This window comes from Desmodus rotundus, chromosome 9 (genome assembly GCF_022682495.2).
Source record: "Desmodus rotundus isolate HL8 chromosome 9, HLdesRot8A.1, whole genome shotgun sequence".
NCBI classification, from domain to species: Eukaryota; Metazoa; Chordata; class Mammalia; order Chiroptera; family Phyllostomidae; genus Desmodus; species Desmodus rotundus.
This window is the reverse complement of record NC_071395.1, coordinates 41,665,580-41,681,967: the sequence shown is the minus strand read 5'-3', so window position 1 is coordinate 41,681,967 and position 16,388 is coordinate 41,665,580. Positions and strand designations below refer to the sequence as shown.

The 16,388-nt window shown below is 40.7% G+C and overlaps 1 protein-coding gene across 2 annotated transcripts; it reads right to left on the bottom strand.

Annotated features, from left to right (window-relative positions):
* Positions 1-8,152: 8,152 nt before the first annotated feature.
* Positions 8,153-15,695, bottom strand: LOC112312763 (olfactory receptor 7D4). 2 transcript variants are annotated; one of them, XM_053911382.1, is made up of 2 exons: positions 15,547-15,695; positions 8,153-9,313 (listed from the first exon to the last, which is right to left on the bottom strand). In XM_053911382.1, the coding sequence occupies exon 2, from the start codon at positions 9,295-9,297 to the stop codon at positions 8,359-8,361; it is 939 nt and encodes a 312-aa protein (XP_053767357.1). In that variant the 5' UTR covers positions 9,298-9,313; positions 15,547-15,695; the 3' UTR covers positions 8,153-8,358. The 2 variants fall into 2 exon arrangements, 1 of the variants encoding a protein (XP_053767357.1); XR_008425152.1 differs by lacking the exon at positions 8,153-9,313 and adding an exon at positions 9,673-9,821.
* Positions 15,696-16,388: the final 693 nt, after the last annotated feature.

Genomic DNA, 16,388 nt, shown 5'->3' with positions numbered 1-16,388 from the left:
AGGAACAAGACAAGGATGCCCTCTCTCACCACTCCTATTCAACATAGTATTGGAAGTCCTAGCCACAGCAATCAGACAAGAAAAAGCAATAAAAGGCATCCAAATTGGAAAGGAGGAAATGAAACTGTCACTGTTTGCAGATGACATGATAGTGTGCATGGAAAATCCTATAGACTCCACCAAAAAACTACTGAACCTAATAAATGAATTTGACAAAACAGCTGGATACAAAGTCAATACTCAGAAATCAAAGGCATTCCTGTACACCAACAATGAAACTGCAGAAACAGAAATCAGGAAAAAAATCCCATTTGATATAGCAACAAGAAAAATCAAGTACCTAGGAATCAACCTAACCAAGGAGGTAAAAGACCTGTACTCAGAAAACTACACAACACTGAAGAAAGAAATTAAGGAAGACACAAACAAATGGAAGCATGTACCATGCTCATGGATTGGAAGAATTAACATCATCAAAATGGCCATGCTACCCAAAGCAATTTATAGATTCAATGCAATCCCTATTAGAGTACCCATGACATATTTCACAGATATAGAACAAACATTTCAGAAATTCATATGGAACCATAAACGACCCCAAATAGCTGCAGCAATTTTGAGAAAGAAGAACAAAGCAGGAGGGATCACAATACCTGATATCAAACTATATTACAAGGCCACTGTAATTAAAACAGGCTGGTACTGGCATAAAAACAGGCACATAGACCAATGGAACAGAACAGAGAGCCCAGAAATAAACTCAAGTCTTTATGGTCAATTAATATTTGACAAAGGAGGCAGGAGCATAAAATGGAGCAAAAACAGCCTCTTCAGCAGATGGTGTTGGGAGATCTGGACAGCTACGTGCAAAAAAATGAAACTCGATCACCAACTTACGCAATACACGAAAATAAACTCAAGATGGATAAAAGACTTAAATATAAGTTCTAACACCATAAAAGTCCTGAGGAAAACATTGGCAGGAAAATCTCAGACATTCCATGCAGCAACATCCTCACAGACATGTCCCCTAAAGCAAGGGACATAAAGGAAAGAATAAACAAATGGGACCTGATCAAAATAAAAAGTTTTTGCATGGCTAAAGAAGGCAGCGCCAAATTACAAAGAGAACCAACAGTATGGGAAAACATATTTGCCAATGATACCTCAGACAAGGGCCTGATCTCCAAAATATATAAAGAACTCACACGACTCCACTCCAGGAAGACAAACAACCCAATTAAAAAATGGGCAAAGGACTTGAAGAGACACTTCTCCAAGGAAGACATACACAGGGCCCAGAGACATGAAAAGATGCTCAGCACCACTAGCCATCAGAGAGATGCAAATTAAAACCACAATGAGGTACCATCTCACACCAGTCAGAGTGGCCAGCATAAACAAATCCACAAACAAATGTTGGAGAGGATGCGGAGAAAAGGGAACCCTAGTGCACGGTTGGTGGGAATGCAGACTGGTGAGGCCACTGTGGAAAACAGTATGGAATTTCCTCAGCAAACTAAAAATGGAACTGCCCTTTGACCCAGCAATTCCGCTGCTGGGATTATACCCTAAGAACCCTGAAACACCAATCCAAAAGAACCTGTGCACCCCAATGTTCATAGCAGCACAATTTACAATAGCCAAGTACTGGAAGCAACCTAAGTGCCCATCAGCAAACCAGTGGATCCAAAAACTATGGTATATTTACACAATGGAATTCTATGCAGCAGAGAGAAAGAAGGAGCTTATACCCTTTGCAACAGCATGGATAAAACTGGAGAGCATTATGCTAAGTGAAATAAGCCAGGTGGTGAAGGACAAATACCATATGATGTCACCTTTAACTGGAACATAATCAATAGAAGAAAAAAGCAAACAAAATATAACCAGAGACATTGAAGTTAAGAACAATCTAACAATAGCCAGTGGGGAGTAGGGTGGGGACAGTGGAAGAGGGGATTACAGGAACTACTATAAAGGACACATGGACAAAACCAAGGGGGAGGGTGGAGGTTGGGGAGGGAGGTGGGTTCAGCTGGGGTGGGGTGGAGGGATGGGGAGAAAAGGCATACAACTGTAATTGAATAGCAATAAAAATTTTAAGGAAAAGCAAACAAAATATAACCAGAGACACTGAAGTTAAGAACAATGTAACAATAGCTCGGGGGGGGGGGGGAGTGGGAAGAAGGGATTATAGGAACTAGTATAAAGGACACATGGACAAAACCAAGGGGGAGGGTGGAGGTGGGGGAGGGAGGTGGGTTCAGCTCGGGTGGGGTGGAGGGATGGGGAGAAAAGGCATACAACTGTAATTGAATAACAATAAAATTTTTTAAAAAAATAAAAATAAAATTATGTGTATTTTACCTCAATTTAAAATAATGAAATATTTAAAAATTAAAAAAAAAGAAAAGTGGATAAAAAAAAAGCTGTTGTGCATTTACACAATGAAATCCTACATGGCTATAAAAAAAATGAAAGAAAAAAAAATAAAAGAACATGAATCTTTTATCTCTGGCAACAGCATGTAGGGACCTGAAGAAAATTTTTTCTTTTTAGTTTTTTCTTACTTTTTAATTTTTTTTGTGTTTTATAATTTTTCTTTTTTGGCCTAGAGAGTATTTTGCTAATTGAAACAGGCTGTCAGAGAAGAATAAGTATCTCATAATTTTAGTCATATGTGGAAATGTGCATTGTCCCTAATGAGTGGGCACCTGTGTCTCTAGCAGACTCATGTCTCTCTGGTGGACAGAATCCCCGCTAATGTTTACAGCCAGATGTTATGTGAGCAACTCTTCCCAACTCTGGTGCTTTGGGCTAGGAGCTCTGCTTGACATTGAGAACCCATGCTTCACAGGGGGAACCTTTGCCATTGAGATATCCCTTTGGCATCTAAGCTGCTGCTGTGGGAGCAGGGCTAGATTCTTTTTCATCTCTGACCTTCCTTCCAGTTCTGATGTTGCTTTATTTGGAAATCCTAGGTTATAAGACTTCTGCTCAGCTAGTGTTCAGTTAGTTTCTAAGGTTGATTGTCTTACATTTTAGTTGAAAATCCAGTTTGGTCCTGGGAGGAGGGGAATGTACCTTCCACCTACTGTGCCGCCATCTTGATTCAGTCACCTTTCCATGTACTTGTTGGCCAACTGTATGTCTTCTCTGGAAAAATGTCTATTCAGATCCCCTGCTTATTTCTAAATTAGATTTTTTTTTAGATTTTGCTATTTAGTTGTATGAGTTTTTAAATACATTTTGGATTTAACCCCTCATCACATTTGCAAATATTTTCTCCTATTCAGTACTTTGCCTTTTCTTTTTGTCAGTGGCTTCCTTTGCTCTGAGAAGCTTTTCAGGTGAATGTGGTCCCACTGATTTATATGTGATTATTTTACCTTTACTTGGATCAACTTTTTGTATGAGTTTTGGGAGAACCTCTTTGACAATTTCTGTTGGTCTTTTGCAGGGGAGAGTGGGAGTAGGGTACACTAAGAAGAGAAAGGTCAGTGGGACAATCTATAGCTTCTGCTACTGTAGGTGGTCTTAAGGCCAAATGTGCACTCTATGTTCTTAAAAAGCAAAATCACTCCTGGATGGAACCACTGATCTACCATGACTGAGAAGATCGAAGGAAAGTACAATGCAGATAAAAATGAAGTTAGGTGCCCTGATTGGTGTGGCTCAGTTGATTGAAATGTCACTGGTTCAATTTCCAGTCAGGACACATATCTGGGCTTCAAGTTTGGTTCCCAGTTTGGGCTCAGGTGTGAGGCAACCGATGGATGTTTCTTTCTTTCTGTTTTTCCCTCCTTTTCTATCTCTGTGAAAATAAATTAATTAAATCTTTAAAAAAATGAAGTTATGGGAAGACCCTGGTTTTGCTGAGGCTCAGGCAGAAGCAATCTAAAATACTAGCCTCTAGCCAAGACAGTAGGTGAATGGAGAAGAAGTCCTTAGGGGTGGAATAGAAGCACCCATACTATGTTATATAAGCAAATGAAAAACATTTAAAAACCTCAATGGTCTGACTTCCATCTATGTATCCACCTTATTTCTAGTAGCCCAGTCATAGTTCCATATGTCTTCCTTATTATTATACCCTTGAAATTCACTTGATTGTCACCTAAACATATTCTGCAGTTAAATTTATACCCATTTTTTATTCAATACTCAAGCATATTCTCCTATGAGAAATTTTCCATGAATACTAAGTAGTAGTGAAGATGTGGAAAATCTGGAACTTTCATTAATTTATTGTGGGAAAGTAAATTGGTGCAGACACTTGGGAAAACATTTTGGCAGTTTCTGAAAAAGTTAAATATAAATTTACCATATGACCCAGTAACTGCACTCCAAGATACCTACCCAACGTAAATGAAAATGTGCATCAACACAAAGAGACATGTACAGATGTTCACAGAAGCACTATTCATAATATCTCTAAAGTGGAATATCGAAGTGTTCAACAACTGTGAATGGATAAGCAAAATAAGTGTAAACATACAACAGAATCCAACATTTTAATTCAAAAAGACAATATAGACACATACTCCCACATGGATGACCTTCAAAAACATGCACTAAGTAGAAGAAGCCAGATACAAAAGGTCACATATTTTATGATTCAATTTATATAAAAATATCTAGAAAACAAAAATTTATAAAGACAGAAAGTGATCAGTGGTTTCCTAGGGCTGAGGTGGGAGTGGTTTCCTGGAGCTAAGGTTGGAGTGATAAATGGGCAAAAAGATATTACTTGAGGAGATAAAAATGTCCTAAAACTGTATTTTGTTAATGATCACATAAATCTATAAATTTACTAAGAATATTGGACTTGCTACATCAATAGGTAAATTTCGGTGTTTAAATTATATCTCAATAAAAATGTTAAAAAATAAAAAATTTAAAGTTTTTAGTGGAGTTACATAATTCTTTGTTGCTTCTGCTGCCACATGTCAGGAAAAGTAGGTTCCAGCTGGTGCTGGATCTTGGCAGCCACACAGTGGAGGTGGCCAGAGGATCCCAGGGAATGGGGGAGGAATGTGGGAGGAACCATGGACTCCTCCATGCTTCCTTGCAGACTCACTTCTAGCAACATTCTTCCTCTACAGTGAATAAAGTTCTAAACATGGTCCACAAATTTGTAACTATTCCCGATGCACTCCCACAGAGTTCCAAAATTATTAAAACATGGGAGAAAACAATTCTTACTTTATTGTATTCATTTTTACATGTTTTTGGTTCCTAGAAGGCATATCTCAAAATTGCAATAATGGAAAACAAAGGTCAAAGAAAATAGGAGAGGAAGGGTGATGGATGGAAGAATCAATCACAAGGAGTGACACATATCAATGTTCCCAGTCAGTGCTTTCTGTGCCATCTGAAGAAAACACCTTTCAAACCTAGATTCCTCCTTTGAAGTTGAAATCACATCACTGTTGTTGTGGAAGGTAGAATAGCAAAATCACCTGTCCAGGTTGTAGTCCACCTGAAATTCAGTCTTTTCTTTTTAAAATTGAAGCAAATAAGAGAAAATACCTCCAAAAATGTTTTAACATGAAATGAAGTCATTCCTGTGGAGAAACATGTAGAGTCCTGACACTGTAATCACGTTGCTTTGATTGCAGTGTGATTTTCACTCCATTTTTTCTGGCAGAAGTACCCATTAATACAAAGAAATTTAGGTGAAGATCAGTCAGGTGTGAGGACAACTTTCTGGGAAACTTAATCAACACTTGATATGACAACAGCTTTACATTTAAAGTTAGAAATCTAATCCACCAAACAAAAGAGCAAAATAGAACCAGAGACTTGGCAATAAAGAACAAAATGACAGTGACCAGAGGGACATGGGGAGTGAGATAAGTGGGGAAGGGTAAGAGGCAAACAAAGGAACACAAATTGAGGACTTGTGGGCTCAGATAATTGGAAGCAGATTGATTGAGGGACATGGGGGGAAGGGGTAAGTGAGGGCAATGGGGAGAAAGGTAGGATAACTATAATCATTCAAAATTTAAAAATATAAAAAAAAAGACAAGTACAGAGAGAGAACCAAGATGGAGGCGTAGGTAGACACACTGTGCATCCTCACACAACCAGAAGTGACAGAAAACCGAACGGCAAGGAAGTCCAACACAAAGTAGATAAAAAAGAAACATTCACCCAGACTGGTAGGTGGGGCAGAGACGGGCAGCCGGGGCAGAGAGGACTCACGTTGCTGTGGCGGGACCGAGACTGGCAGAGTGTGGGATGAACGAGGCAGGCAGTCTGACCGCTAGCAGACCCTAGGGCCCTACATTTGCACACAGATAAACCGAGAGGGCCGGACTCAGAATGGCAGAGAACGGGGCAGGCAGAGCGGAGGGTAGCACCCCGTGGCCCCTCATTTGCGCATAGATAAACTGGGACAAATGGCTGGGGAGCGAAGCAGACCTCACAACCCAGGGCTCCAGCATGGGGAAATAAAGCCCCAAACCTCTGATTGAAAAACCCGTGGGGGTTGGAGCAGCAGCAGGAGAAACTCCCAGCTTCACAGGAGAGGTCGTTGGAGAGACCCACAGGGGCCTAGAGCGTGCACAAGCCCACCCACTCGGGAACCAGCACCAGAGGGGTCCAATTTGATTGTGGGTAGCAGAGGGAGTGAATGAAATCCGGGGGAGAGTGGAGCAAGCACCATTGCTCCCTCTCGACCCCTCCCCCACATACAGCATAGCTGGGCAGCAACCAGCGTTACCCTGCCCCAGGGAATACCTAAGGCTCCACCCCTTTACATAACAGATGCACCAAGAAAAAAAAAATGGCCCAAATGACAGAACACTTCAAAGCTCCAGAAATAATTCAACTAGGCAGCGAACAGATAGCCAACCTATCAGATGCATAGTTCAAAACACTGGTAATTAGGATGATCACAGAATTGGTTGAATATGGTCGAAAAATAGATGAAAAAATGAAGGCTATGCTAAGAGAAACAAAGGAAAATGTACAGGGAACCAATAGTGATGTGAAGGAAACTGGGACTCAAATGAACGGTGTGGACCAGAAGGAAGAAAGAAACATGCAACCAGAAAAGAATGAAGAAACAACAATTTGGAAAAATGAGGAGAGACTTAGGAACCTCCAGGACATCTTGAAACATTCCAACATCCGAATTATAGAGGTGCCAGAAGGATAAGAGGAAGAACAAAAAATTGAAAAATTACTTGAAAACATAATGAAGGAGAACTTCCACAATGTGGACAAGGAAAGAGACTTCCAGGAATTCCAGGAAGCTCAGAGAGTCCCAAAGAAGCTGGACCCAAGGAAGAACACACCAAGGCACATCATAATTACATTACCTAAGATGAAACAGAAGGAGAGAATCTTAGAAGCAGCAAGAGAAAAGAACACAGTTACCTACAAAGGACTTCCCATAAGATTGTCAGCTGATTTCTCCAAAGAGACCTTCCAGGCAAGAAGGGGCTGGAAAGAAGTATTCCAAGTCATGAAAGGCAAGGACCTACATCCAAGATTACTGTATCCAGCAAAGCTTTCATTTAGAATGGAAGGGAAGATAAAGTGCTTCTCAGACAAGGTCAAGTTAAAGAAGTTCATCATGACCAAGCCCTTATTATATAGAATGTTAAAGGGACTTATCTACGAAAAAGAAGATAAAAAATATGAACAGTAAAAATGACAGCAAATTCCCAGTTATGAACAACTACACCTAAAACAAAAATAAAAGCTAACTAACTAAACAAGTAGAACAGGAACAGAACCACAGAAATGGAGATCACATGGAGGGTTATCAATAGGGGCGCGGGAGGAGGAGAGAGGGGGGAAAGGTACAGAGAATAAATAGCATAAATGATAGGTGGAAAATAGACAGGGGGAGGGTAAGAATAGTGTAGAAAATGTAGAAGCCAAAGAACTTATAAGTATGACCCATGGACATGAACTGTAGGGGGGGAATGTGGGAGGGAGGGAGTGGGCAGGATGGAGTTGAGTGAAGGGGGGAATTGGGACAACTGTAATAGCATAATCAATAAATATATTTTAAAAAATAATTTAAAAAAACAAGTACAGAAAAAAAAGAATGTAAAAAAAAAAAAGAAATCTTAAGAATAGCTGTCTGAATGCTGACCAAACAAGGAGAAGTGTGGACAGCATATAGGGAAGAAAAGTCCAAAAGAAGTTTCTCAGGGAATTGTTGAGAAGAACCAAACCAGTACTAATACAAAAACAAAGAAAAGGGAAATCATCTGTGTTTTAGATACAAGAAATCAATAGTATCTTACAGGAGAGAAAAAGAACCAGGATAGTTAAAATTGCAACATTATCCTTTGGGGCCCACAATGTACACTTAGTTCTGGGGCCAGTGATCCATCACAGACAAGGTGCTGCTGGTTTGAGGAGCCTTCCAAGGGCTCCCTTCACATCCTCGTTCCTCAGGCTATAGACGAAGGGGTTCAGCATGGGGGTGACCACAGTGTACATCACTGAGGCAGCCAAACTTCTCTGGGAAGAATGGGTCACAGCAGAACTGAGATAGACCCCTAGGCTTGTCCCATAAAACAAGAAGACCACAGTGAGGTGAGACCCACAGGTGGAAAATGCTTTATATTTTCCCCCTACAGAGGACATTCTCATTAAAGAGGAGATGATCTGAGCATAAGAATAGAGAATTCCAGAGACAGGAATCACACCCAGTAGGGCAGCAATCACGTACATGAAGACATTATTGATGAAGGTGTCGGAGCAGGCTTCCTTGAGAATCTGAGCCAGTTCACAGAAGAAATGTGGAATTTCAGTTCCTGCACAGAAAGTCAGCCTCCTCATCAGTAGGATATGAACCAGAGAAACACAGAGCGTGATGAACCAAGAGACTAGAACCAGGAAGCTACAGAAATGCAAGTTCATGTCGACCATGTAGTTCAGGGGGTGGCATATGGCCACATACCGGTCATAGGCCATCACAGTCAGGAGGAAGTTATCCGTTCCAATAAAAACTACAAAAAAATAGACCTGAATGAGGCATCCAATATAGGAGATGACTTTGCTCTGTGTCTGAATGTTCAGCAGCATCTTTGGGATGGTGGTGGAGGTGAAACAGATGTCAACAAAAGACAGATTGCAGAGGAGGAAGTACATGGGTGTGTGGAGGTGGGAGTCTGAGCTGACAGCCAGGATGATGAGCAGGTTCCCGAGCATGGTGACCAGGTACATGGAGAGGAACAGTCCAAATAGGATGGGTTGATTCTCTGAGTCTTGGGAAAATCCCAGAAGTAAAAAATCTGAATCCCTTGTTTGATTTCCTGTTTCCATGTTGCTGACACCTCATCTAGATGATTGAGGAAGAAAAATAGCATGAAATAGACACTGGACCAACTCTAGATTAATCCTCCTGTTTTTATTTATTTATTTATTTTAAATTTTTATTCATTTACAATTGTCTGCATTTTCTCCCCATCCCTCTACCCCACACTCCTGTTTTTATTTATTGAATTAAATAACTAGGCATTAAAGCCTTAACTACAAAATTTGGTTACTGTATATTCTGTTCTTTGTTACAGAATATAGACTTCCATTTTTGATTCACCATTGTCATTATCCTCTGGGACACTCACCCACCTTCTTTACCTCAGTCTTAGAATTCTCTCTGAACAGTTCAGAGCAACCTTGGAACTCAGAGATAAAATGGTTTGTACTTGCTGTAATACAAATGTGGAGCATGAGGTCTGGTGAACCTCAGCAGCTTGATCTGGTTTATCTGCCTTGCCTGGGACTCACAGAAGGGTAAGACAGCCATGTCTCGGAGGTGACAAAATTTGAGAGAGTATCTCAAATATCTGACCTGAGAACTGGAAGATTAGTAGAAGGTAACTTTACTTCTCATTAAAATAGAAAGAAAAAATATTTTCACCAAATAATAAACGACATTCAGTAATGCTTAAGGCTTAATGTACCAGGAACCAGAAACATCTTGTAGAAACAGGGCCTTCATCTGTGAAGTTAAGCAATTGGCCAAAATGTCCAAGAAAAAGGGGAAAACAAGGCTCAAACCGTTTCAGTACCCTACAATACTACTTGAAACGTCACAAACAGAATTTGGAGTCATGCCATCTATGATGTTCATTAAATACTGGGGGAAGAGAGAAGTTGCATCAGGATTCACATAGGAGGTCAAAGGGGTGAGAGTCGGATTTACACTCACAGTTCAGTGATGCTTAGATTGGGGCTGGGCCCATGCGGAGACTCATTCTCAGCCCACCTACCTCTGACTCTCTTCACCTCAGGGCCTATGGGTCCTATAAGCAGACACAGAGGAATGAGTCTGACAACCTGGGAGAAGGAATAACATGAAACCATACAGTGATTTGAGTGTTCTCCTTTGCTCTGTTCAGTGTTTTTCTACACTTGCTGGTCTGTAAGGCCCCTGACTGCACAGGAGAACAACGTTGGTTGTTTTCACAGTCAGTCTTCTTAGGTATAAAAACCAAAGTGGGAGGGGAGGTCAGGGGATCAAAAGGTACAAACTTCCAGTCCTAGCTGGTGTGACTCAGTGGATTGAGTGCCAGCCTGAGAAGCAAAGGGATGCTGGTTCGATTTCCAGTCAGGGCACATGCCTAGGTTGTGGGCTGGGTCCCCAGTTGGTGATGTTTGGGAACCAACCACACATTGATGATTCTCTCCTTCTCTTTCTCCCTTCCTTTCCCTCTCTAAAAATAAATAAATAAAATCTAAAAAAATAGGTACAAACACCCAGTTATAAAATAAATGTGTCATGTGGGTTTAATAGATGGCATAGTACCTATAGTTAATACTGTATTGCATTTTTGAAAGTTACTAAGAGGGTACATATTAAAGGCCCTCATCACAAAAAAATTTTCTGTGATATGTATGGTGAAAGATGTTAACTAGGCTTGTTGAGGTGATCATTTTGCAATACATAGAAATATCAAATTATTATATTGTACAGCTTAAACTAATACAATGTTATGTGTCAATTATATCGCATTTGAAAAACCCTAAAGCTGATAGTCTGGAATGACAAAAATGGTCGTATCATACCTGCATTGTTTAGCAATGAATGAATACTTTGTTCTGACCCTTTGGGGGATGGGCACTTTGCAGTCATTTCTTGTGGTTTTAAATCATTTGAGAGATATTCTAAGCAAATTTTCACGACACATTCTAAATTCTCTTGACTTTCATATCATGTGGCTTGCTGTCTTGACTTGGATTTTTTTTAATTGAGCAGAATAAAAGAGAGTATGTGGGAGACGCCTGAGATTCTGGATATTCCCTGGAGTGTGCTTTGTGTTCACAGCATCAACTACATTGGAAAAGAGGAAACAATTTCATTTCTTCCCAGTCCATTGCAGGGATTCTTTCCTGGTCTCCAGTTACATCTTTGGTTTCTCCACACAACAGTCTGACTGAGATTTCCAAAATGGAAATTGGATAATATCACTCTCCTGCCTAAGTTCTTTGAAATTCCTTTGTGCCACCTGCTGAAATCATCCTAACTCCTTGGTGTATCAAGACTTTCTCTTACCCCCTAGCTATATTTCTCACCACTTCTCAATTTTATCCTCAATTCTGATCATCCTGAAAAGCTTTTCTTTGCCCAGATGGGCCATACTCTCTTATGTCTCTGCTATTTGTCAGGACCTTCTCCCTCCACTTAAACCTCTCCCTACTTCCTTCTCCTCATTCCTACCTGTTGCTACATACATGACACAGGCTCTCACCTGCTTAGGTAATTCCCAACCACCTCACTTCTCAACACTAGCTGAGTTCTTAGCACAAAGGGCACTCTTTGTATTGGTTGGGTGGCAGAATTAATAAATGGAAGAGCTTACAAACAAATATTTCCTTTCCCACAGCTCATCATATACTCACTGGGTGTCCACTACTATAAAATCTTTATGACTTCTTACCCTGAAAGAGGTCAGTATATGGAAAGAGGATGTTGGTGAAGAAAAGAGAGGAAGGGAGACAGAAAAGGAATATAAAGCTGCTGCTCATTAAATAGCCACTTCCTCTTCTCAGTCCTGGGCAACACTCATTCCCAATGTTGACCCCTATCAGGTCCAAACAATTCAGCCTATTTTCTCTTGTTCTTGCAGCTCACCAGGGTCTTTACCCAGAGTAGTAGCATCAGCAACTGCTACTCCACAGGCTTTGTCTGACATACATGCATACACACCCCTGACTTTCTAGCCTAATTATCTAGAGGCACAAACATTAGATGACTGAGACTAAACAGGGAAATGACACGTGTATGAAAAATTTCACAACAGTAATTGTCACACAGTTACTCTTCTTGGATTACAAATGAGGACATTCATCATCTTTTAATTCTCTTCCAAGAAGTCCCTCAGCATTCATATTTTCAGTCCTCATTCTTGCATGTGAAACTGCTAAACACTCTCATCCCTGTATGAACAGACACAATGTCTTTTGAACTCTTTCCTCAAACATGTGAATATCCACTTTCCAGAAGAGAGAGAGAACAGGAAAGTAAATGAATATACCCATTCTTTCCCCTCTGGTTCCAGGACTCCCAAGATTTGGCAAGGAGAGAGTCAGAGGTAGGAAAACTCTGGATCAATGCCCCCTTCCCTCCACCTTCCCATTTCTACTTTAAGCATCATATATGTCTGGTGTTCATCCTTTTTGCTGATATGCAACATCCTCGTGCAATTTCTCTGATTTTACAAGTACAGCAGGACCTCAGGTAACACTGTTTCATTCAATGTGGTTAACATTGTTTTATTTAATGTTGTTAACAGTTTCTTATCCAATATTTCTTGTTCTAAGTTGATGATTTGCTGTAGGAACTTAACTCTTTTTTTTCATCCAGTAGATTAACCTACAGTAAGAATGATTTTTTAATATGTTGTCCCAGTCAGAAACCTATTGAAGACTCAGAGGAGGACCTAGTATATCATGAGCACCATGGAGGACAGTATTAATATTCTTTTCATGACTTTGCTGCTTAGAGGAATGGGTAAAGGAGGATGGCTCCTCTGAAGCTGGAATGTGGTCTCAGATGCATAGTGCTTCCTCTGAGGGAGAGATGTAGCGCCCAAGCAAACCTTCCAGGTTTAAGAACTAAGTGTGTTTGGTAAAGGTATGAGATGGTTTTACTGCTAGGATTGTCAAATATTGCTTCCTTGGGTCAAATAAAAAGATTAAGACAGTGAAAATATTCAATGAAAAAAATATTGGAAATGAAGGAGAGACTAATGAGAATTCACCTTGTTCTCATGGACAAAGCCAGGGGTCTGGCTGCTGCAGGGTTCGTTCTCAGGTTGCTGAAATTCAAATCCACCACGATGATTTTTTTTCTATAAAGTCCCACCTGGTGTTGCAAAAGCAGCTGAATTATGATTTAAAGAGTCATGAAATGAATAATGTTCATCTTAAGAGTTTCCTCACTTTAGAAACTCTTTACATTAGGACCAGAGTTTAGAAATCAAAAGTGGATAATACAGCCCTTTGTCAGTAATACAGTCCTGTTCACTCATTCACCAAATAAATATGTCCTGTTTTTTTTCTAGTATTTCATGTTAATGGGCAATTTTGTTGAGCCATGGTAGGAACTAGAGAATTGAACTCAGCTTGCTCTTATTCACTAAGGAACTTCTGGAAGTCACTCTTCAAGAAGGGATTCTTTGGGACAGGCTAAGTGTCAGCTATTGGGTATGGTCTTCAACCTCTGGGAGCCCACCTTCCAGAGATGGATGCGCAAGTAGGTCATTGTAATACAGTGACTTAAACGATAAGATGAAGACAGTCTGGAGACTGGGATACTGAGAGGAGTCCCAAAAATAGTCTAGAGTGATGGAGTCAGGGAAGAATTCTTGGAAAAAGAGATCCCTGGGCAAGTTTCACAGGTGGACTATTGAATAGGGGGTTTTCTGGTTAGAAGAGAGCAGGGAAAAGACACTAAGAAGTAGATAGCATGGGACAGAGTGCTTTTAGCCTTTAGCTGAAGCACACTGTGGGCAACGGAGACAGTGAAGAATTAGGTTGAACAGGTGACCACATCACTGGGAATCTTGAAAAGAATAATGGATAAAGAATAGGGCTGTGGAGGAAGGGCAACCAAAGGAGGGTCATGATTTGTATCACAACTTCCCTGGTGTGGAGTGAAAGATGAATTTAAAGATGACAAAGCCAAGGACAAAATAATAGGAGTAAATATTCACATCATTAGAGTTGAAGAACCATGTCTATTGCTTTAAGGAAGAGGAATAAAGGCCAAAAGAAGTAAACCAATAAATAGTTATGTTGCTAATGATTTCATGTTGTTTGTTAAGGATGAGACTTGATACCCAAGGGTGGGAGTCAAGAGCAACTATGGGAAAGGACATGCGAGTTTTAGTGTTTCCCAAAATTTCTAGAGCAAAAGGATAAGTTGTCATTAAGGAACTAGATGTTGGACTTTCTTACAACCTTTTCTTTCCCTCTCTCTTTAAACACTGTGGTCCTAGATACCAAGGTCTTTGTTGAGAGCTAGGAAAGAGAGCTAGGCAATTATAAGCATTGCTAAGCAGAAAACCTCTTGAAGGTCACTGTTGAGGGCTAGGCAAGAGAGCTAGACAATTATAGGCATTGCTAAGCAGAAAACCTCTTGAAGATCACTAGAATGGATAAGTAAGAGAAACAAATCGTCATCCGAAATAAGCTTATCAACAGGAGACAGACAGATAGTTTCTCCTGACCCCAGAGCTATGCAGAGACAACAGCAACTACCACTTTTGTAACTTGCTTGCTTGCTTCTCGAGTGTATAAAAGGGCTAGCCTGTGAGCGTTTGGGGCGGCTCTCATCTGCAGCTCTTCTGAGCACCGTGTCTCCGGGACACATCGAGAGTCCACCCCTGCACAGGTTAAAAGAGTTGGCCATTAAAGTAACATCTCTGTAAACGTCCTGAAAGTCTCTGAACGCCTGTTTCTTGCGTCAGTGGGTGCAACAGTCCTCATACTCTTTTCTCTTTAATCTCCCTAATAAGAACCATGGATAAGGGTGTAGGAAGAGGGAAAGAAGGATCCTTTTTAAGAAATGAGATGTTCCCAAATAAGCGAGGCTGGCAAAACATTAACAAAAATTTGTCTAGGCTGAGTGAAGATGGAGACTCTGGAACTCGTGGGCTGGGTAACAAGGGAAAAGAATAAGAAGTGAGCAAGACTTCCATGTAAATGACCTAAAGCTCTGTCAGCACCTGGTGGCATCAACCTGCACACCAAAGACTAGTGACTGTGCCCCTACACAGTGTGGTTGTGGGAAGTGCAATGGTGTCAGAGGGGACAGGGGGGTTAGCCTCTCCTTCCCCATTCCCATAATCCCATCAAAAATCTAACCAAATAACATATCATTGAAGTAAAAGCTCATCACGTAATGGCAACTTCAAACAAGGAATCTAGCCATTCACCCTCCCAAGCAAGTGACTTCTAGAGCTCATTCTCCACAGACAGCACAGGGTTTTCCCTGTCCTGTGCTCAACAATAGTCAATACCCTATTCACTTTACCACCTCTTTTTCTTATTTTCTGTGACACTTACTGGGCTCTGCAGGGTTAACTTGTGAATCTTTCTCTTTCATTGAAGTGTGATGGTGAAAAAGGAAAGTCTGTCTTCTATAATAGCAGGGATACAAGGCCAGGTACATGATATAAGTCCTGGCTGTATCTGCTGGAGAGGCATGAGTGTCTTGGGTCTGGCACAGGACAGCACTGGTGACTGACTGTAAGTTGTTATGTTACAGGTTAATGGACCCTGGGGGCAAATGCCCCTGTGAATTTTGTTAGACAAATTGATCAATGGGTCTTTGACTCCCTGATCAGGTGACTCCTCAGGGGCAGGGTCACAAAGGAAGGTGTCTGTCTTGCCAATTCCTTATCTCTGGGAGATTAACAGTGGGACCATCTCTAATTCTCTCCCCCTCTATCCCTTTCCTCTGGGAAGAATCACTCTAGTCTTCCTTGGATCTCCTGTCAGGAACAAGTGTCATTATTTCCTTACTTGTAGTTTCCTCATTGGATAGATGGCTGAGTAGCAAAGGCTCCCAGGATTCACGAGGGGATGGTTCTCCAACTTTAGCTTGCACCAAGATGACCTTGAGGATCTGTTAGAGCAGATTTCAGAGTCCTATTCCCCAGTGTCTGTAGGCCTGAATTTGGATCTGACAATTTTTAATTTTCACTGGTTTCAAATTTTGCTTGTCCCTATGACCATCCCCTGAGGCTTTTGACAATAGATATCCTCCCAGACATGTACTTTTGCTAAACTCATCTAGCCAACATCTCCAGGGGGAGAGCCCTAGAATCTACATTTGAAAGAAAATTGCAATGATTTTACTTCATTTCATTTTTATTTATATTTCATTATGCATATATATGCTATTC

Excerpts from the sequence above, each read along its gene's own strand:
- LOC112312763 (XM_053911382.1), bottom strand. The coding sequence starts at position 9,297 with ATGGAAACAGGAAATCAAACAAGGGATTCAGATTTTTTACTTCTGGGA.